Below are 23,445 nucleotides of genomic sequence, written 5' to 3'. Positions count from 1 at the left end.
TACATGGTATCCACAGGAGCATAAAGTTGAATGGTATGGAGCCAAGCACCAGACCCACAGGAGACTTTGTGCAGTAATTGGAGATCATCCTTTCCAGTCAATGCAGATCCCACCATTTTGCAGCAATAGTTACTGAATCAGCTTCCATGCCAGGCAAGCTGAAACCAACTTACATCCAGTTGATAGACACAAAATGCTGGAGTAACTCAGCGGGTCAGGCAGTGTCACTGGAGAAAAGGAATAGGAGATGTTTCTGATCAAAACTCTTTTTCAGTTTTTCAATACCCAATTGCCCCAGTGCACCCCCAGTCTACTGTGACGCAAGGTCAGCTCACTGCCACATGATTCAGACTTTTACCATCATGGTGACTGGCAGAGGGTCCATAGACCATGATCCATCCCCCTGTCCTCTTTCAGATTTGCCATTGTCCTGTCACCATAGTTCATCTGTTTCTGTTTTTAATCTTCTCTTATCTGATTCTACCTATCATCCAGCAGCTAACATCTCCCAAGGCCCACCTATTGCCTGACAGCTCTTGCCTCACCCCTTTACACTGGGTCTCTCTCCTCCACTCTCTTCATCCTGAAGGTCTTGCACAGATACATTGCACATCCCTTTGCCTCCACAGATGCTACTCGACTCATTGTGTTCCTCAACTAGCAATGCCCTTCGACTGAATCTTGTACATCATAGTAAGAAACGAGATGAGTCAGCAGTTTCCAATCTCTGCTTTCTCCGAGTTCTGCTTGCAGATGAGGGTGATGATCCCCTTCCAAATGGGCCCTGACAGTGCCCTTCCTGGAGGTAAGGTCAGCCAGCAATTCTTTAACATTTCCACCCTGGGGAAAAGGGTGACTGTCTAGTCTACCCTATCAATGTATCTCAGAATTCTATATCCTTCTATCAGGTCTCCTCTCAACCTCCGATACTCCACAGAAAACAATCCAAGTGTTTGTCCAATCTCGTCTCATTGTTACCTTCTAATCCAGTATCCTGATAAACCTCTACTGCACCCTCTCCAAAGCCTCCGAATCCATCCTGTAATGGGGAAATTATCACTGTACACAATACTCCAAATGTGGCCTAACCACTGTTTTATAATATTGCAACATGACTTCCTAACTCTTCCTAAATCTCAATGCCACATTCGTTGAAGGCCGGCACATCGTACTCCTTTACGGATTTGGACCCCAAGATCTCTCTGCACATCAATGATGTTATGGGTTTTCCCGTTAACTTTATATTTTCCCTTGCATTCAACCACCCGAAGTGCAACACCTCACCCTTGTACGGATTAAATACCTCTTTTCCCTTTTTACACCCATATCTGTAACTGATATAAAGCCCGCAATATCCATTTTATCCTTCCTCACCGTCTGTAACTCCACCAATTTGGGGCAACCTGCAAACTGAATACAGATGCAAAATACTTGTTTTGTACCTCCGCTCCATCATCTGATTCAAACCATTAATTTCCTCCTTTATCCTTGTCAATGGTCAGTGATGCGAGGTCAGTGGATCTGACAGTGAGTATTTGGGATACAAACTGGAAGAATGTAATGGAACAGCTTGACCAGACGTACTGTTGTCTTGCTCCACCTGCTGGTTTACTGAAGACATTGCACCACTTGGCATCTTTTACAGTTACAGTCTGAAGCTGATGTGCACTTAGCTGTTAGCTCACAGCCAGACTGAAAATAGATAAAATCACTGCCAAAAACAAATACTACGACTTCCAAGGAAAGTGGCAGCTTGATCTGCTGGAAGATGCCAGTCATCATCTCTGGATGGTTTCATGAGAGAGCTAGATAGGGCTCTTAAAAATAGCGGAGTCAGGGGATATGGAGAGAAGGCAGGAACGGGGTACTGATTGGGGATGATCAGCCATGATCACATCGAAGAGCCAAATGGCCTACTCCTGCACCTATTGTTTATTGTCTATCATTCTGCAAAGTGAAGGCAGTGACATTGATAAGCTTGAGCGAAACATTTTTGTACATTACAACTATGGTTAAAATTGGTCGGCAGCCTCCTCTTGGCTGCAATAATAGTAAGCTTGCCCCTCTGTAAAAGCGAAGCTGGAGGAGCAGTAAGTGTATCGATTGCACAAGGGACTACCATCAGCTAATGCCACTGCCAATAGCTGGCGCAGTTCAGTAAGCTGCGCACCTGTAAATCCAGCAGGTTGGACAGGTGCCGCAAGGCCACAAAACATTGTGCATTGCTTTCAACGATGCTCATATTAATGGATAGTCTTTAAATGCAGTGAATTGTAAACTCACATCACAAAAGTCACTACATCTCAGTGTACGTTAACTACAAATGCTGGAAATCTGAAATAAAAACAAATTGCTGGAAACCTGTTAGACAAGTAGCATTTGTCTGAAGAGAAATGTTAATGTTTTTATTATAATGGGACGGTTAAACTGGAATTTGCATTGATAAAGTATCCGCATTGACTGGCAGAATGAGAGAATTTGCAATACGAACTCAAGCATCATATTCCTAAAATCACAAGAGGCACTAGCAGCCAATAAATCATCTTTAGATGTTACCAATGTCCTGAATCATTGATTTTAAAACAAGGCATAAACAAATGGATATGGCATAAACAAATGGAAAATGCATAATTGCATCATTATTTTTGGAAGAAATTGTTCAAAACCGTAAAAATATCTGAATGTGCTTACGTCGTTGTGTTTGTCTGATGTCATAACTTCCTCTGCACTTGCAGATAAATACAACAGTTAAATTGCTAAACCAACACACTCTGAAGACTGGCAGCTGCTGACAGAGGAGCAGAAGTGATACAGACTCATTGACGATGAAGATTCAGGCAACATTCTTGTTGATAGCAGCAGTTGTCATTTGCCTAGCTGCTCATGGTAAGTATTAGTCGCCATGCATTGGCATGGTGGCCTTTCTGAGCATTGCTACATTGTCAACTAGTTAAAACAGGACGATTTGCATATACAATTAATATTCATTTCTTATCAACATTAAATGATAAATGTAAATTCTTGGAATGTATCTATTCTCTGCGAGAATACTTTCAGAGAAATATTTTGCAACATTTTCTCATTTTACAGGAAAGGTGTATTACTGAAATAATTGACCTTTTTGAGGATGATTTTGAGCTCTACGTTGAATCAATGTAGATAAGTTTTGACCTAATTAATCTGTTAATTTAAACTGAAGTCAGTAGCATTCACTATTGGTTTTCATGGACATTGCCCCAATGCAATTAAAGTATAAGCATTTTTTAACGTGAAATATTTCAATTTCAAATTATTCAGACCCGTTCTCCTGTTTGTCACTTTGTAGTGGCTGCTGCCCGTCACAGAATGGCTACCAATTCACAGAATGGCTACCGGAATGGCTAAGCTGTCTCATTGAAACATTGGGACCAATTTTACAATATTTTCTGTCAATGGATAAGGTTCCTGTCTCTAGTGACTTAGAGTTACACCCATTCCCTCTGTTGATTGCACCAGAGAAATTTGTATCTTTAGAGATATTTTCCTCTCAAGGAAATCATTAAGATTACAGACAAATTAGGCAAAGGTTCTTGGATAGTGCTGGATATCATCATGACAGATACAGAAAGGTAGGACTTTAAAACATTTCTTAATAACATAAGATTTGAATTCTATAACACCGGACAATAAACAAACCTTATGCTATCCTAGCTCAGTGGTCCAGCGATCCAAAATTTATCCCACTGTCCCTTCCTTATATATTGATCAACATCCACCTCTATTTCAAATGTTAAACCCATTTTTTCTTAAAGATGTATTGTTCCACTTTCTGTGTGGTCATTCATATTATATTTAATTCAATTTTGTGAGAATTTTTATTTGACAATTTGGCATTTTTGGTTTGTCGAAGCAAAGAAAAAAAAGCTTTCCCAATAAACCTGTAATACTCCTTACAAAATGTAAAACAATTTAGCACCCTTTCAAATTAAATCCATACAGTCCCATATCCCCAACAGATTTGAAATTGTAAAGTAAGTAATTCACTGTAGAATTTCACATTGATTCAAAATCTGGAGCTCATTCTTTAGAACCTGGTAATGCACCTGTGCTTCACTTTCTCTTTCATGGTATCAGTGGATTTGGGGCTGATGAGCAACCAGAGTTACTTCACTTTTGGTAATTGGTAATTAAACCCAATCGATCATGAGTTTTCTCACCCTTGGACTGGTGAGGTTCCTTTCAAGCCATTTCTTGGTTAAGGCATGGCACAGCCTTTTCCAATTTAGAGCACTTCAGTAACTACACTTCAATAGTTGTTTTGTTAATGAACTAATCGGTTGTGCTGCGACCACGTTCTGCAGTTTGCAGCACTACAACCCAACTGGAGCCTCCAAGGTCCTGATACTGCCAGCCTGAAATGAGAATGCATTCCCTTTCTCAGTGTCAGTACCATTCGCCTTAATAGGCAGAGAATAAAATCCTTTTATAGGATTCACAATAATTTTTTTTTCATAACTTGGTGCAGGGTTTTCCTGATTTTTATACGTCACTCATTTAAATTTTATTAGTTAGGAGACAATTGGCAAGGTTCAGAAACAGATAGATTGAACGTGGTGACTGCTTGAATTCCTGGATGGATGGATGGATGGATGGCAGTCATAAATGGTAGAAGTTTTGGAAATGCAAACAAAGTAGCGATGATTTAACTAATAAAGGAAATGAAGAGAATAAAATTTGCCGCAGAATAAAGGACAGACACTGCAAACCACAAACATTGTGTTCTGTAAAATACAGGTAGTTTAGGAATTCTCCCTTGAATTGATTGTATCGAAAACCTGAAGGCCTGAAGTCAAAGTTATATAACTTGCAAAGTCACAATTGGTTAAGAATTTGTGAAACTCCCCACAATTAAAATGTGGATTGTGGAAATGTCGGAGACCCTACATCTCGAAAGAATCAGATTTGTCTTAATGGACAAACAAGAACCTTTTGTTAAAATATGGGTTCCATTCATTAACTATTTGAAGGGATAGATTGGCCCAGCACGAAAACCCAACTGAAGCTTGAACTCAGGATTAGATGAAAAGTTATACTTTATAATCTACGAACTTATCTCCAATGACATATGATAAGTAATTCATTCTACCTTTTCTTTTTTTTTGATATTTGTAATTATTTTTTTCCTCTCTCTCTTTCTATCTACATAAAAATACACTAGAAGCAGAATTAATCGACAATTGAACATTTTAATAATGTATGATTGATGTATATGAAAAGTTTTTCTTACTATAATATGTAACTCTACTTTACCATAATATGTTTGCTTCTAATAAAAATATATATATTTTTAAATAAATTAAAAAAAATAATTTGTGAAACTGCATTTTGGATAGAACTTTCTATATTGTAAAAGTAAATTCTCATTCAGGGAGCTGTCTGGATCATTGGGACAAATTTATTCACCTACTACTTTCACCATTATTGGTACCATTGTAGACTTTCTTGTTCTTTTTTATTCACCATAGGTCTATGTTTAGCAAATCCAAAAATCACAAGATGCAGATGTGTGAAAGTCTCATCTCATTTCATTCATCCAAGAAAATTTCAGCACATTGATATCTTCCCTCAGAACTCGTACTGCAGAAAGGTAGAGATTATGTAAGTACAAAGGTTAATTTCATTTCCTATATTTCAGCAGTATATCTAAAAATTCAACTTCACAAGTCTGAAATATATTTTGGTTGATCTTTGTAGACTTAGCAGGGTTAATTGATAAATATTGTTATAGTGTAAATAGGCAAATGAACCCCTAACACCGATAATATCCAATCCACATATTTATTATAGATTCCTTAGACAATCACTGTAGGAAAATGTTGATATAAATATAACAAATGTCTTAAGATACCACACATAATCCACCAAAATTGCCGTCACCTCCAACGGGATCCCACCGCTAGCCACATTTTCCCCTCTCCACCCCTTTCTGCCTTCCGCATTGACCGTTCTCTCCGCAACTCCCTGGTTAACTCTTCCCTTTCCACCCAAACCACCCCCTCCCCAGGTACCTTCCCCAGTAACTGCAGAAAATGCAACATCTGTCCCTATACCTTCTCCCTCGACTCTGTCCAGGGACCCAAACAGTCCTTTCAGATTAGGCAGATGCTCACTTGCACCTCCTCCAACATCATCTACTGTATCCGTTGTTCAAGATGTGGACTCTTATAAATCGGAGAGAGTTATTGATTTCTCTCACTTCAGGTTGCCCCGGCATTCCCTCTCTCTCTATCCCACCCCCACCCAATTCGCACTAGCTTCTCGTTTTCATCCTACAAACAGCAAAAAATGGCCTGTTTCCTTTATCATCGTTACTTGTTTGTATATCTTTCATTCATTGTTCTTAATCTCTGCACATCATCTATATATCTCATTTCCCTTATCCCTACCTAGTCTGAAGAAGGGTCTCAAAGAAAGGTTCAAAGGTTTTTTATTGTCATGTGCACCAATTAAGGTGCAGTGATATTCGATTTACCATACAGCCATAGTAAAAAAAAAAGCAATAAGACACACAATTACATAAAAGTTAACATGAACATCCACCACAGCTGATTCCCCACATTCCTCACTGTGTTGGAAGGCAATAAAGTCTAATCTTCTTCCCTCTTTATTCTCCCGCGGTTGGGGCAGTCGAACCATCCGCAGTCGGGGCGATCAAAGCTCTTGCGTCGGGGCGATTGAAGCCCCCGCGTCGGGGCGGTTGAAGCCTCCAGGGCTTGGAGTTCCCAAAGTCGGTCTCTTACCAGGGGCCGTGAACACCACAATGTTAAAGTACGCAGCCTCCCGCGGTTCGAACTCCTGAAGTCGGTCCACATCTTAGGCCACCAACTCCACAATGTTAGGCCACAGTGCAGACTGAGATATGATACTGGAGAAAAAAAAAATGCATCCCCATCGAGGCAAGAGGTTTAAGAAAAGTTCCCCCCCTCCCCCCACATAAAACAAGCTAAAGAACACTAAAACATATATTCAACACATACTAAAAAACAACAAAGAAGGAAGGGAGGAGACAGACTGTTGGCAAGGTAGCCATTACGGGCGCAACCTACCAAGAAGTGACCCAAAACGTCACCTATTCCTTCGCTCCAGCTTTTTGGGTCTATAAACTAGCATCTGCAGTTCCTTCGTACACACGTCTTAACATAAGAGTTAGTTCTATTGCTATTAAGTACTTTCAGTCAACAAAGCTGATAGATGTCAGAAAGGTTTATCTGAAGTTTATCAGAATTTTACTTCCGATGCATAATGGACTTTGATTTGGTAGCCGTAATATACAATGTGTTTGATTTTATTCTACAATTGGGTATCGCTTGCTTCATAGAAATATTAAATCGTTTTTCATTTAAACTGCAATACAAAATTTACTTATAGGAGGCTGGTAGACGTTTCACCCAACAGATTTTCTCATTATGCATTACAGAATTACACTGAAGGACGATGCAAAGATCTGTGTGAATCCCCAAGCTGCGTGGGTCAAAAAAGTGATTAATATTTTGACCGAAAGGTAAATCATGTTCCTTATTGCAAAGTTATTTACTTTTAATAACATCTGGATCTCAGCTGGCTGCTGTACCTGCTGTCTAAACACTGACTATGCACTACTCAAGGTCATGTGCAGTGTGAGGTGACAGCCACTTGAAGAAGAATGTACAATCATCAATGTGAAAAAGATGCAAATTTAAAGAATGTCTTTCATGATCTTAAAAGTCATTACAGCTAATGTTAGTACATAGGAAGTGCAGTAGCCTATTTGCACTTGGGAAACTGCATTATGAAAATAACCAGAAAAAATATTTTTATTTGCATTGATTGAAGAATAAGGCAGTGATAATACTGATGATCTTTGATGAGCCACTTTTGCATGTCTTCATTTCACAGTTCATCCAAAGATTATGTTTTTCTGTTCACTTTGGGCTTATTCAATCACTAATTTATGAGTAGAATAAAATGTTATCCAGCGTATTTTAATAAATGTGATCAGCAATTAAAACCAATCTCATGTTTCAAACTCACTATTTTTTTTGGTTATTTCCTAGAAAATGAAATGCTGAAGACCTCCTGGTCAATTGCAGGTCAATTGGCTGAATGAAACAAAACACAACTTCCAAAGAACAGATTATATAGTTACTGAACCAAGCTTTTGCCACTAAATGTGCATTGTAACAGACAGGCCCAGAGCTGAAATGTTTTCTGTTTCCAGCCATGGGCTCCAGCATCTGCAGTCTCTCGCATCTCTGATTCTCTCACCTGTATATTGGTCCTATCACGATATTCAGAAATCCACTGAAATCTTTCAATCGTGTTTTACTCTTTCATATGATAGCTTCTGAGCATTATTTTAATAATCAAAATAGTTTTATGCATCAATCAAAATGATAAAAGTGTAAAATTACAATGAAATATATTTTTCTCCTGTTCATTAATATCTGAAAATTATTCTTTCATATGGATTTACATGGATTAAATGCTAATACCTGCATGTCTTAATAGTTGTTATGATCCAACATTGACCACTGTTTGATTCTAGGATTTCCAGATCTACAGAGTAATCAGATATAATGGCAATGTGAAAACAATGTGATGTGTAATAATTCGAGTAAATATTGGGCTAGAAATTGAAGGGCTTCCATTAAAAAGTGTTTGTGTGGCACTGTGGCTGGAAGGGATAGATACGTTTGTTTTGTGTGAGTTGCTCACGTCTCCCGTCCCCTTAACCCCATCCCGCCATCCAAACAAAACAGCAAGATGATCGTTGGGTTGCTGATGGAGGAGCCAGAGAGGTTGCAGATTATGGCTAGAGGAGGTGGGTTGAGTCAAAGCAAAAATTGTGGATAAATGATAGGTGATCGGACTGGACTTAAGATGGATGGATATAGCTTCTAGATCAGGCAAAATAAAAGTTATGGTTTCTTGAACCAAAGCAGCAAGCAATTTGGCAGGGAACAATTACCAAGACATTCACAATGTGGAACCTACCCAGAAGAGAAAGGGCACATCAGTCTCCCTTTTACTGATACAGCAGGCTTCAACCTGCAGCAGGATGCAAGACCACATCTTTCACAAGCCAGGAATGTGAAAAATACTTCTTCCCAAATGATGCCAAACCAGGCAAAATAACTTTTTGATACCAATGAAGTCTCCAGCACTGTGGACATCATACAAATGACAGGCTCAAGATAAATTTCCTGAAGTAATTAATGGTAACATTTGATTGCCTGGTACAGAACCTGCACCAGAAAAAGAGAATTTCAGGCCCATTGTTCAGTGTCCTGAATTTAGCACAGCTACATTTTGATATTGTGGAAAACAGGTTGATGAGCTATTTTGAAATTGCGGGTTTATATATATTTTGCTGTCAACAGTTTAAAGTACATTCAATATTTTTTTATAAATGAAATGGTCAATACACAATTCCAGTTACTGCTCATTCTGTTCATCTTTCATTCCACTTTTTTTGTAAATCATTAAAATTCCTCACAAATTAGTTATATATTTTCTTTTACAAATTTACACGTATAAATAGAATAATGTTCAGGATTTGTGGAACATCTCAATTAGCATGCATCTTCAAGAACATGTGTACCAATTGATATGAATATTAATGCTTTGATGTACTGTGCACTGCTGTTAATTGTTCACATTTAATAAAGGATGTTTGTTTAGTAACTCGATCCTTGTTAATCATTTTATTGCTCCGTATTATAAAATAATCGATAAATCTTAGTTTAGTTTAATGATACCGCATGGAATCAGGGACATTTGCCCTCCAAGTCCGCACTGATCTCTGCACTACCCTACCCTACACACACTAGGGACAATTTCACATTTATACCATGCCAATTAACCTACAAACCTGTACATCATTGGAGTGTGTGAGGAAACCAAAGTTCTCGGAGAAAACTCACGTAGCTCACGAGAGATCGTACAAACTCCTTACAGACAAGCATCTGTAGTCAGGATTGAATCTGAGTCTCTGGTGCTGTAAGGCAGTAGCTCTACCGCTATGTCACTGTGCCGCAGACATGAATGTGATGTTGCTGCAAGATAAAAGAGATGGGTTTGTTTTGTATTGGCAATGGCAGGTAGTGGACAAGAGTAAAACATGTTTAATTGTCATATGTAACTTGTATTTAATTATCATTATAACAGAATAATGAAACTCTTATATACTAAAGATTTCCAGGTGCAATGAATAAATCAATTACCTATTTCTTATGCTATATATTTAGACCATAATAGTGCAAGCTGAAGTATGTGGTGCAACCCATAAAAGCAGTTTGTTTTTGAGGTAGGGTTGTGGTTATGTTTATGTACTGTGGATCAAGAGCCTGATGGTTGGTGGATAGAAACAGTTCATCAACCTAGAGATAAAGGTACCAAAATATTCTTCTTGATGGTAGCAACAAACAGTGCTTGACGATACCAATTGATACGATAGAACTTTATTTATCCCAGGAGGGAAAATAATCTGCCAACAGTCATAAAAAACACAAAATACATGAAACATGAAATTAAAGTGACTAGTGTAAAAGCTTTGGGGATGTGCAAAGATTGAGGAGGGAGGATGGGTTGGGGGGGAGGTGGTAAAGTGTGATAGCCATAGGCAAGAAGGATTTCCTGCGGTGTTCTGTCGTGTATCTTGGTGGAACCAGTCTGTTGCTGAAGGTGTTAAAAGCACTGGAGGTCATAAACCATGACTCTCAATGCTTCCTGGCTTATCGAAGTGAACATAGGAACGGTGGAGCAGGTGGATGAGGGCATCCTCAACCCCCATCTTTTTGTTTGGTACAAAATAAAAAAATTTTCATAAATTGGTGCAGGGTTTTCCTGACTTTTATACGTCACTCATTTAAATTTTATTAGTTAGGAGACAAGTGGCAAGCTTCAGAAACAGATAGATTGAACGTGGTGTACGCTTGAATCCCTAGATGGATGGATGGATGGCAGTCATAAATGGTAATCTTTGTTTGGTAAGTGAACCACAGGGGTCCAGCTAGGGCTTGCCCAAGGGTCACAGGTGTGTGAGCACCAACTTCTCCAGGGACTTCATGATGTGTGAAGTCAACGCCACTGGTCTGTAGTCATTGGAGGAGCTGGGGTGCATCCTCTTTGGTACAGGAACCAGGCAGGATGTCTTCCAAATCACATCCTCCTTCATTCTTGTGCATTGAGTTACTGAACCTTGATGCATCCAATTAGTATGCTCTCTAGAAAATAAAAAACACCTATAGAAATGTGATAGAAAATTCAGTGACATGCTGACTCTCCCTCAAACTGCTAAGCAGAAGAGCTGATGAGCTTTCTCTAGGAACACATCCATGTGCAGAGCCCAGTACAGATCTTCAGAGACCTAATCTGAGGAAATACATTCTTGCCATAGAGGGAGTACAGAGAAGGTTCACCAGACTGATTCCTGGGATGGCAAGACTTTCATATGAAGAAAGACTGGATAGACTCGGCTTGTACACGCAAGAATTTTGAAGATTGAGGGGGGAATCTTAAACTTACAAAATTCTTAAGGGGTTGGACAGGCTAGATGCAGGAAGATTATTCCCGATGTTGGGGAAGTCCAGAACTAGGGGTCACAATTTAAGGATAAGAGGGAAGTCTTTTAGGACCGAGATGAGAAAATCATTTTTTACACAGAGTGGTGAATCTGTGGAATTCTCTGCCACAGAAGGTAATTTATTTAAGAGGGAGTTAGATGTGGCCCTTGTGGCTAAAGGGATCAGGGGGTATGGAGAGAAGGCAGGGATGGGATACTGAGTTGGATGATCAGCCATGATCATATCGAATGGCGGTGCAGGCTCGAAGGGCCGAATGGCCTACTCCTGCACCTATTTTCTATGTTTCTACATGCCCAGGAATGCTCTCCACTACTATCCCACAAATGAAATCGGATGCATAGTCTTTTGGTTTTCCCTTCTGAAAATCAGCCTTCTCAATAATCATCAGCACAGTGGTAGCTAATCATCACAGTGCAGTGTGTTCAGTCCCCTGCTCCACTCACTCTATACACATGACAGTGCAGCCAAACAGTTACAAAGCCATTTTTGAATTCACTGACAAACCACTGTTGATGGATGAATAACCAGGAATGATGAGTCTGGGTAAAGGAGGGAAATTGAAAATCTAATTGAGAGCAAGACTGGTGTTCTGGAATCAGTCAATGTCATCAAGCCCAAGAAGCTGATTGTTAATGTTGGAAGGGGAAATCATGGATCCATGAAATCATGAAACCATTCAGCGACAGTGGTGGTGGAGAAAGTCACCAACTTCAAGATCCTTGGTGTGTCTATCTCTGAGGGTGATGGGTATGCTCTCATTTCACTCCTACCAAAGGGGTGGTACAGGAATGTGATAATCAGAACCACCGGGTTCAATAATAGCTTCTTCCCAATAATCATCAGGCTCATGAACACTACACAACACTAACCTCAACTATGAACATCTATAGACTGTCTTTGGTGGCACTAAAGACGTTTTTTTTGGGTAGCACTTATTAATTTATTGAATTTGTATTTATTTATACATTAACTATGTGTATTGTAAATAGTGGCCTGTTGTGCTGCTGCAACTAAGAAGTTAATTGTTCCTTTGCCAGTATATATGACAAGTAAACACTCTTGACTCTTGAAAATAACAAGACGCTCAACAGCATTAACGTACAGAGAGGTCTTTGGGACCACTACTCTAGCTCCCTGAAAGTGGCAACACACGTAGAGTGGTAAAGACATAAGATATGCTTCCCTTCATCGGACAGGGCATTGAGCATAAGAATCAGTCATGTGGCAGCTACATAAAACCTTGGTTTAGCCACATTTGGAGGATTGCTTGCAGTACTGGTCATCCCATTACAAGGACGATAATCGTGTATGTTGATGCACTAAACACTAAAATAAATCAAATCAAACCCAATATGGCTTTATCATAAAATATACTGAACAATCTGTAGCTCTCAAAAGAGAAAAAGCAAAGAGTAACTTGTGTCTATTATTAGAACAGAAAAAGACTTCCTAAGCTGGATGCATAGATGCCTCCACTTATTCGGCAAAATCAGCGAGGACAAAATGTAAAATGGTCACTAATAAATCTACAGAATCCATGTGATTTGTTTATAACCCAGAGAATTACTTGAATATGGAAGTTGCTACCATAAATAGCAGTTAAGGAATGAGACTCATTTAAAGGGAAAGCTAGATAAACCTAAGGAAAGTAAGACAAATGTCATTCACAAATATAAGCAGTAAATGAGGTAGCATTAAACATGTTAACAGAAGAGGTCAACGTGGTCATCTTAGTTTAGTGCAACAGACACCAATGACCTTTCATCGGATCTTATGTACCAACTGGAGTCAGTCTGTATGCACATACATCCTTCAGCCCACCACCTTTTGTCCATGTTGACCATCAAAAAGCAATTGATATTAATGAAATTAAAACTGTAGATGCTGATTTATTTATACCAAAATGGTTGCCAACCATTTTAACTCCTCTTCACATTCTCTTACTGACCTTTCTGTCCAGGGCTTCCTCAATTGCCAGAGTGAAGCCACACGCAAATTGGATGAACAGCATCTCGTATCTCGCTTGGAAATTTTTAATTAAAAAAAAATGCTGAAAATATTAGGGTCAAACAGAACGTACGTAAATTGCTGCTAAAGAGAGATTAAACTTGACAGACACAAAATGGTGGAGTGACTCAGCGGATCTCTGGAGAAACTGGCTTGGTGATGCTTCGGGTTTGGACCCTTCTTCATGGAGGGGAGAGGGGGAGGATTATACCATAAACCTGTACGTCTTTGAAGTGTGGGAGAAAACTGGAGCATTTGGAGAAAACCCATGCTGTCACAAACTCTGTACAGACAGCACCTGTAGTCAGGATCAAATCCAGATCTCTGGCACTAGAAGGCAGCAACTCCACAGCTGTGTCACTGTACCGCCCTGACTTGGTAGATTGGGGAGAAAAGTCTACGTGGAAAGTGAAGATCTATGCAGATCTGATAATGGGTCATTGAACGGAAATGTTGAAATTTCTCTCTCCCTCGATGCAAAAGTGGGATAGCATAGAGCTAGTGTGAATGGGTGATCGATGGCAGGCATGGATTCGATGGGTCAGTTTCCATGCTGTATCACCAAACTAAGATGCTACCTGGCCTAACATTTCCTGCATTTCTGTTTCGACCCCATGATACAATTGTACCAACATTCACTCAAACCATTTACTGGAATAATTCTGCAGGTGTTAAATGGATCAACTGTCACCAACCCATCCAACTTTTCCCACCAATTCTAGTGTAGACTTGCTGGTGCTACTTGGGAGCGGTTAAACTAAAATGACGGGGTGGGGGAGAAGTGACCAGAGCAGCATGTCAGCAAAGTGAAGGGCTGATGAGAAAGAAGCGGTTATAACACGCAAGTCTCAAAGAAAGGATTGGCAGGGAGAGGTTCATGACCATGGGAATAATGATGGGCTAAAATATATTTACTTCAATGCAAGGAGTATTGTGGGTAAAGCTGACGAATCTAGAGCGTGGACCAGTGCTTGGAAAAACATTGTTGTGGCAATTACGGAAACTTGGATTCATTGCTCGAAGCATTAAATATACAGTGCCCTCAATAATGTTTGGGAGAAAGGCCCATAATTTATTTATTTGTTCTGTACTCCACAATATGAGATATGTAAAAGAAAAAAAAAATCACATGTGGTTAAAGTGCACATTGTCAGATTTTATTAAAGGGTATTTTTATACATTTTGGTTTCACCATGTAGAAATTACAGCTGTGTTTATCCATACTCCCCTCATTTCAGGATACCATAATGTTTGGGACACATTGCTTTACAATAATTGCTTAGGTGTGTTTAATTGCCTCCATAATGCAGGTTTAAGAGAGCTCTCAGCTCCTAATCTTTCCTCCAGTCTTTCCATCACCTTTGGAAACTTTAATTGGTGTTTATCAACATGAGAACCAAAGTTGTGCCAATGAAAGTCAAATAATCCATTATGAGACTGAGAAACAAGAATAAAACTTTTCGAGACATCAATCAAACCTTAGGCTTACCAAAATCAACTGTTTGGAACATCATTAAGAACAGAGCACTGGTGAGCTTACCAATCACAAAGGGACTTGCAGGCCAAGGAAGACCACAGCTGATGATAGAAGAATTCTCTCTATAATAAAGAACAATCCCCAAACACCGGTCCGACGGATCAGAAATACTCTTCAGGAGTTGGGTGTGGATTTGTCAATGACCACTGTGCGCAGAATTCATGAACAGAAATACAGAGGCTACACTTCAAGATGCAAACCATTGGTTAACCGCAAAAATAGGATGGCCAGATTACAGTTTGCCAAGAAGTACTTAAAAGAGCAACCACAGTTCTGGCAAAAGGTCTTGTGGACAGTTGAGATGAAGATTAACATATCAGAGTGATGGCAAGAGCAAAGTATGGAGGAGAGAAGGAACTGTCCAAGATACAAAGCATACCACCTCATCTGTGAAACACGGTGGTGGGGGTGTTATGGCCTGGGCATGTATGGCTGCTGAAGGTACTGGCTCACTTATCTTCATTGATGATACAACTGCTGATGGTAGTAGCATAATGAATTCTGAAGTGAATTGACGCATCCTATCTGCACAAATTCAAACAAATGCCTCAAAACTCATTCCACAGCAAGACAATTATCCCAAACATACTGCTGAAGCAACAAAGGGTTTTTTTTTAAAGCTAAAAAGTGGTAAATTCTTGAGTGGCCAATATGATCTGAACCCAATTGAGCATGCCTTTTATGAGCTGAAGAGAAAACTGAAGGGGACTAGCCCCCAAAATAAGCTTAAGCTAAGGATGGCTGCAATACAGGCCTGGCAGAACATCACCAGAGAAGATACCCAGCAACTGGTGATGTCAATGAATCGCAGACTTCAAACAGTCATTGTATGCAAAGGATATGCAACAAAACACTAATTATGACTACTTTCATTTACCTGACATTGCTGTGTCCCAAACATTATGGTGCCCTGAAATGGAGGGGGAGGGAGGAGGGGCTATGTATAAACTGCTGTAATTTCTACATGGTGAAACCAAAATGTATAAAAATTGCCTTCATTGAAATCTGACAAAGTGCTCTTTAACCATTTGTGATTTTTTTTTCTGTTACAAATATCAAATTGTGGAGTAAAGAGACAAATAAATAAATGATGAGTCTTTGTCCCAAACATTATGGAGGGCACTGTGAGAGTCAGGAAGTCTTGATGCAGCTCTGTAAGACTTTGCTTAGGCTGCATTTAGAATATTGCAACAGTTCTGGTCACCCCATTACAGGAAAGATATGAACACTTTGGAGATCGGTCAGAGCAAGTTTACCAGAATGCTGCCTGGATTTGAAGATTTCAGCTGCAGGGAGAAGTTGGATAGGCTTGGATAGGTTCCCCTGGAATGTCGGAGGTTGAGGGAACCCTTAACAGAATGGATACGCAGAGAGATCTTGAAGCCCAAGTTCACAGCTCACTAAATGTGGCAGCACTAGTTATTCCCCGTCACATATTATACTGTCATTTCTCAATTCTATCCCCTATGACACCAATCTTCTAAGTTTTGTAATGTCCACAAATATAATCAGAATTTCTGATTTATATAATTAACATATATTTGAAACAGTTCCCTCCACTTCATACCTTTCTTTTTTACCTCAAATCAATACTCAATTTCTTACTCAACAATCAATTTCTTACTCTTAGACATAGCAGATTTATTTGAATCTCAGTTTTAATCTTCCATGAGAGCCCCCCTGACCATTTAGAATGACCATTATCTATAGTAGTCCTAAATCGGCAGGAAAGACTTTTAATTAATTTTGAATAAATAGGAATCATTACATCAAACGTTATGAATGTTTCCACATGTCATATTAAAATCTGCCGCTCAAGGAAAAATATTTAAAACATAATGGGTCAAAAGAAAGTAATGCTCACATTATTACCAATCCATAACAACTTTTCTATTAAATGTGTAGGGACGAACTGCAGATGCTTGTTTATACCAAAGATAGACACAAAATGCGGTGTAATTTTAGTCTATAAACTTCTCTATCAATCTGGTTTATTAAATAAATAAATTGTTTAATTCTGCAGGATGTTTTGCTGCTACAAGACAATAAAGAAACTGCAGAAAACATAAGATTGAATAACTAAACATTCACAACAGTGTATCCAATTTACATTGCCTTATGGGGCGATTAGTATTAATTTAGAAATAAAACCAACTTACCGGTGGTGCTAATGTGGTCGGTCATAGACAATAGGTGCAGGAGTAGGCCATTCAGCCCCTCGAGCCAGCACCACCATTCAATGTGATCATGGCTGATCATCCCCAATCAGAAACCCGTTCCTGCCTTCTCCCCATATTCCCCGTCTTTAAGAGCCCTATCTAGCTCCCTCTTGAAAGTATCCAGAGAACCGGCCTCCACCGTCCTCCGAGGCAGAGAATTACACACTCACAACTCCCTGTGTGAAAAAGTGTTCCCTCATCTCCGTTCTAAATGGCCTACCCCTTATTCTTAAACTGTGGCCCCTGGTTCTGGACTCCAACATCAGGAACATGTTTCCTGACTCTAGCGTGTCCAAACCCTTAATAATCTTATATGTTTCAATAAGATCTCTTCTCATTCTTCTAAACTCCAGAGTATACAAGCCCAGCCGCTCCATTCTCTCAGCATATGACAGTGCCTTCATCCCAGGAATTAACCTTGTAAACCTACGCTGCACTTCCTCAATAGCAAGAATGTCCTTCCTCAAATTAGGGGACCAAAGCTGCACACAATACTCCAGGTGTGGTCTCACTAGGGCCCTGTACAACTGCAGAAGGACCTCTTTGCTCCTATACTCAACTCCTCTTGGTATGAAGGCCAACATGCCATTCGCTTTCTTCACTGCCTGCTGTACCTGCATGCTTACTTTCATTGACTGATGAACAAGGACCCCCAGATCCCATTGTACTTCCCCTTTTGCTCAACTTGACACCATTTAGATAATCTGCTTTCCTGTTTTTGCTGCCAAAGTGGATAACCTCACATTTATCCACATTAAACTGCATCTGCCCAATCACCCAAGCTGTCCAAGTCACCCTGCATTCTCAGAGCATCCTCCTCAAAGTTCACACTGCCATCCAGGTGTGTCATCTGCAAATCTGCTAATGTTACTTTGAATCCCTTCATCTAAATCATTGATATATATTGATATATATAATGCATTTCGTTGTCTCTGTACTGTACACTGACAATGACAATAAATTGAATCATTTCATTTCATTTCCCAAAGCTGTTCATTTTATCATTCAAGTTTCATTAAACACACAAGAAACATTTTTTAACGGTTGTTTATTGCCTACAGTTAAAGGAAAAGAATACACAGGTGCAAGGGAACAAGCAGACATAATTTAGCCCCATACATTGAGAGCAATACCTGACCTCCATATGGAAAAATTACCTTTCAAAAAACTTTCTTCTCGTAGTACAAGTGAAACACTACCATCTGAGCTGCCAAAAATTTAAAGACAGATTGTGTGAACAGTTACTGGCTTGGTTCGTATATTCTAAATTACAGTGAACGAACTGCAGTCAAGAGCAGATCAGATAATGCACCACATTTAAGAGTCTTTGCAAATTCAAAGTTTTCACTTTCATACATATCACATTTTTAAAAGTTTATTTAAAGAAATTCAGCTGGAGAAAATTCAGGAACTTCCTATTACATACACAATCCATGTAAATTGCAACCCAATAGATCAGTAAGAGCCAATTTACTCAAACTCAACTATTGCATTTTAATCAATTGACTTTGGAAAGGAACAAACATTTTTGTGGATGGGGGGGGGGGGGGGGGGGGGGGGGGGGGGGGGCAAATATCTGACTGCTCATAGTTCTGGAGAATAAATACTATCCAACATTTTAATGCAGACTCTGATGACGCAGAACAAACAACTTTCGTAACCTATTAACCATCATGATAATCTTTAATTGCAATAATATTTGTTTGAAAAAATGTAAAAAAAAATAAAATGGCCAAATGCTGAACATTTTTGATCAGTGTTTAAAAAACGAAATTACTGCTACCACGTTTACAAACTATAATCTTTTAATACAATATAAGCAAGTTTTGCAAACAGAAGCACCACGGGTCTCAAAGAGTCATATCACTCATTTTTAACAATTAACAATTGATCATTTCAAAGCATGCACAATATCCAAATTATGCAGCAATTTAACTCTAAAGTCCCACTGGCCACTCTGTGAAATATATTCCAAGACCTTTTTTAAAAATCGTAACTACACTTACCAATTACAAGTTAAATCTTCTAAAATTGTGTATCGGAGGTCTTGAACCTATACTTTCCAGAGTCCAACTGATGAAACAAATTCAAAAAGAGTCTCCATGGGCATCCATTCGTTGTTTACAGCACAGTACATCAATTCAAGAATCACTTTGCCTTCGAAACAACATAAATCTTGCAGTAGCGGCTAAACAGCTGATGTACAACATGCAAAAATCTGAACCTATTTATTCAGCCATTTTCAGTCAAGTCACATGACATAGTGGTGGGTAGGTTGAGATATGAACTAACTGATTGGCAAAACCACCAAGTTTTTAAAGAGTCATTTACAATTTATCAAGAAAGAGGTATGTGAATATAAATCAACTTGAAGTCAATTAAATTAACAAAAGTGCAATAATCTTTTTCAGTTCTTGGAGTCTGATCTAATTTAAAAAGAGGTACTTAGAAAAAGCCCCCATGAACTGATGTGGAAAATACCATTTTAATTTGATCAATTGGAGTCCTTTAATTTACCATTAAAATCACACAGTGAATTAAAATCTGATAAAGTGGTTGACTTTTGGTAGTTTTAATTGAACACATTTTTGGCTCTCTGCAGTATACAATCAGGCTCTGAACAATTCCTAGAAATATACAAGTACCTCTATAAAAATCTGCCTTTTAGAACTGAATTAAGTCATGAAACCCGTACTTTGTTTTAAATGACGTTAACAAAAATGCTGAGTGATATGAAACCTTGAAAGACTGGAATTCAGTAGCTTTTCAACCCATTGAAGTTTGTAAGTACTTTTGATAAGATAAATTATTACTCAGCAAGGAAGGGGAAGCTTTTCCACATCAAAATACACAATACCCAAAAAGTAATGAAGACTATGCGTATGCAGCTTTGTCGCTGAGAATAGGTCTCCTGCCTTACATGAAGGTAAAAACAAAATACAAGCCATGTTAGGAATGGGATGGAAAAAAAGCAGCTGGTCTCAGAACTCATTGTGCCATACCTGACTTATGGTACAGTTTCCAATGTCTCACACTCTTTACACCAAAGATAAACACATTACAGAGCTTGTACAAAATTGTTTTTAAGTTGTTTTTCTCCATGTTTTTTTTACATAAAATCTCACAAATCTTAATAGATTTATTGTACAGAATTTTAAAAGTTGCCTGGAGAAGGCCTGTCAGGTTTTCTCTGCTTGCTTGGGCAGTGATGCTGCTTGAGCAAATCGAATGAGGCACATTGTAATGAAACAATTGACATAAACAGGACTGAAACCTACATGAATCTGACTGTGCTTTCTTTATTTTTTGCCTGAACTTTGATATACACATTTGCCAAATTTGCTCGCATTTACATTTCACTGTTTTTTTTTTTTAAAATGTTTTTTCCATCAATTTTTTATATGTATATTTTTCTTTTAAAGTACAGTTATCAGAATTTTGGAAAAATACAGACAGAAGCAAAGAAAACCTGAGAAACACCCTCTTGCAACAGAGTGTCTCAATTCATTTATATGGAAAGCAGACAAAGTTTAAAGCTATTAACATTTAAGCTTTCCCAAAAACAGTTTTCCTCTTCAATTATAAAAAAAGAAAACAAATATTCAGTAAATGGGATCCTCTGAAGTTCATATACAATCATTACAGATGAAGTTTAAATTCCATTTTATACATATAGATCTGACAAAATATTGGGAGTGAAGTACGGGACGATAATATTGCTTGTAGGTATTAAAATAATGCAAGAATGAAACACAGTTATCATGTTTCAAGAAGCAAGACAACCTTGATTTTATACACAAGGCATGGGATATATAAAAGGGACTAAAATGTTCAAATTCTCTCAACAAAAAAACAACTATTTTAGGACTTACTTAGTCCTCCTGGTCTCTCACTGATCAATTTTATTTTACTACACAATCTTGATCCTAAAAAGCTTACACATTTCAAAAATGTAGGTCATAGAATTAAAGTGCTGACTTAAAACTTCAGAATTCAGATAATCTTGAAGTGAAAGATCCAGTCAAAGATATCAGAGGAGGTTATTGGTAATACTATAAATAGGCTTTGACCACTTGTAAACTTTATTCAATGTAATACTAGCATTATATATTAAACTAAACACTGATTTTTCACATCAGAAGTTATGTTGTTCTGTTGATTCAAATAACCCTGCCCATTGGTTCTTGAAATGTAGTCGTTTTTTTTCTAAAACTGGATGTGGGGGACACGAGACACAGGTCATATTTATTACACAACCAAAACCCATTTATTTATAAAGTGCAATACGTTGTTGGAATAAACAACTTAAAAATTAACGACCATTAGATGGTACAAATTTGTTGTACAATAATTTTAAGGTGCTTCACTTGATGTTGTGACCAAATTATTTCTGATGCACATCAATTACTGCTTGCTCTATGGTTTATTTCACTGCGCCAGGATAAACTGAACTGTAACCCATGTTGGCTTATAATGCATAGCATTGGGTGACACCCATGACCAACTTGCCCACTTAGGAGCCGATTGACAATTTGAATGGGATGAAAAATGACTTGTAGCAGTTTTTTTTCTTCTAAAATATTGGGTGCTTTTTTGATTCCGCAAAAGACTTCTTATTTCCTTTAATACATTTTTAGTAATCAATGTGAAAAATCTGAACTTTGCTTCTCTTTCCTCAAAGCAATAAATAATTGGTATCTTTAGTGAAAAAAAGTATAAATCACATATCATGCAAAAGAAAAACATATATAGAATAGCATTAAATCACATCACAGTTGGACAGAATTCACAATGGCTTCAATTAGCTCCTCATTCAAGATCTAAAAAGAGAATCTACTCAGCAGGCAAAAGACCAGAATAAAGAGGGAATACTGGTCAACAAAAGCAAAAACATATTGAAGAAGTAAACGCATCAAGGAATTAAAGTAAAAAATGAGATCAAGTGATTGACATGGGATAGGGGAGGATGACAAATGGAAAAGCATTAAAGTTTCATTCAAATTTGTGAAATGAGTCAAGACAATTTTGGTAACAAATATATAAATAGATCCAAGGCAACTAGGGCAGGGACAAAGCTCAGAACAAAAATGTCAAGGTATTTTGCCTGTTGGTCTTTGGACGAACAATCAAAAGCACTGTTTAGCAAAGCATGTAATGCTGCTGTTTCAATGCCAGTTTGGATATATAATCCAACAGGAAAACATGAATACAACACATAACGTTGTGAGATTGATCACTTTCAGAGTTATGAAGAATGTTAATTCCAGTGTCCCTAAAGAACTGGGTAAAACAGCTTTTAAAGTTTGTTTGCTCCAGACTTAATGACAATACAGTGAAATAAACTATGAAACTGTAACACTAGAAACCTATCGAACACACATTTAAAAAAAAAAGAAAACAAGATTTTTTTTTTTACAGGCCATACTTCACTCCGTCATACTTTGATTTTACAATTGTACATGTCCATAAAAGCAGGCAGTGCCTCCAGGTCAGGGCTCCACTACCTCCTGCTGGGTAAGTGCACACCATTCAAAGGTGGCAAGGAAAGCTGAAGTTCAAGTTGCATTAACAGTGAGAAGTGGTCGGAAGGAATATGAGGGTGCGGACATCCAGTGATGGAGTTATCTGCAAGCCACTGAGGATCCAAAGGACCAAGAACACCCAGCACTTTCATTAGCGTCTTGGAATAGAAAATGTAGTCAATAACACCCTAGGAGAGAAAACATAAAGAAAATCTGAATCTTGTGAACATCCATCGACTACTATCCATTTCCGTGAAAACATATTAAACTGTTCACAGAACAAAACTTACAGGGTTCAAAGGGGGTTCCTGGGTAAAAAGCATGAATGGGGTACTGATTTTGGATGATCAGCCATTATCATATTGAATGATGGTGCTGGCTCGAAGGACCTAATGGCCTACTCCTGCACCTATTTTCTATGAGCCCACAATGTTCCATAAGCTTCCCCTTACAACCCAACGGAATGAATGTTGATTTCTCTAATTTCAAGTAACCCCCGCATTCTCTCTCTCTCCGCCCCTGCCCCATCCTAGTCGCCTTGCAAGTTCCACTGGTCG

General features: G+C 38.5%; 2 protein-coding genes across 4 annotated transcripts in view; one reads left to right on the top strand and one right to left on the bottom strand.

The window, feature by feature from the left end:
- Positions 1-1,372: 1,372 nt before the first annotated feature.
- Positions 1,373-8,758, top strand: LOC129700129 (interleukin-8). Its single transcript, XM_055640344.1, has 4 exons — positions 1,373-2,886; positions 5,505-5,637; positions 7,457-7,540; positions 8,073-8,758. Exons 1-4 carry the CDS (start codon positions 2,826-2,828, stop codon positions 8,077-8,079), a joined length of 285 nt encoding a protein of 94 aa, XP_055496319.1. The 5' UTR covers positions 1,373-2,825; the 3' UTR covers positions 8,080-8,758.
- Positions 8,759-18,918: 10,160 nt separating this feature from the next.
- The window catches only part of cnot6l (CCR4-NOT transcription complex, subunit 6-like), a 74,804-nt gene continuing 70,277 nt past the window's right edge, over positions 18,919-23,445 (bottom strand). For all 3 annotated transcript variants that reach the window (XM_055640314.1, XM_055640331.1, XM_055640322.1), the window contains one exon: positions 18,919-23,076. In XM_055640314.1, the coding sequence (XP_055496289.1) occupies positions 22,867-23,076 (210 nt within the window). In that variant the 3' untranslated portion in view covers positions 18,919-22,866. The remainder of the gene's footprint in view (positions 23,077-23,445) is intronic.

The sequence above is a fragment of the Leucoraja erinacea genome, chromosome 1 (assembly GCF_028641065.1).
Source record: "Leucoraja erinacea ecotype New England chromosome 1, Leri_hhj_1, whole genome shotgun sequence".
NCBI classification, from domain to species: Eukaryota; Metazoa; Chordata; class Chondrichthyes; order Rajiformes; family Rajidae; genus Leucoraja; species Leucoraja erinaceus.
This window is presented reverse-complemented; position numbering and strand designations above follow the sequence as displayed.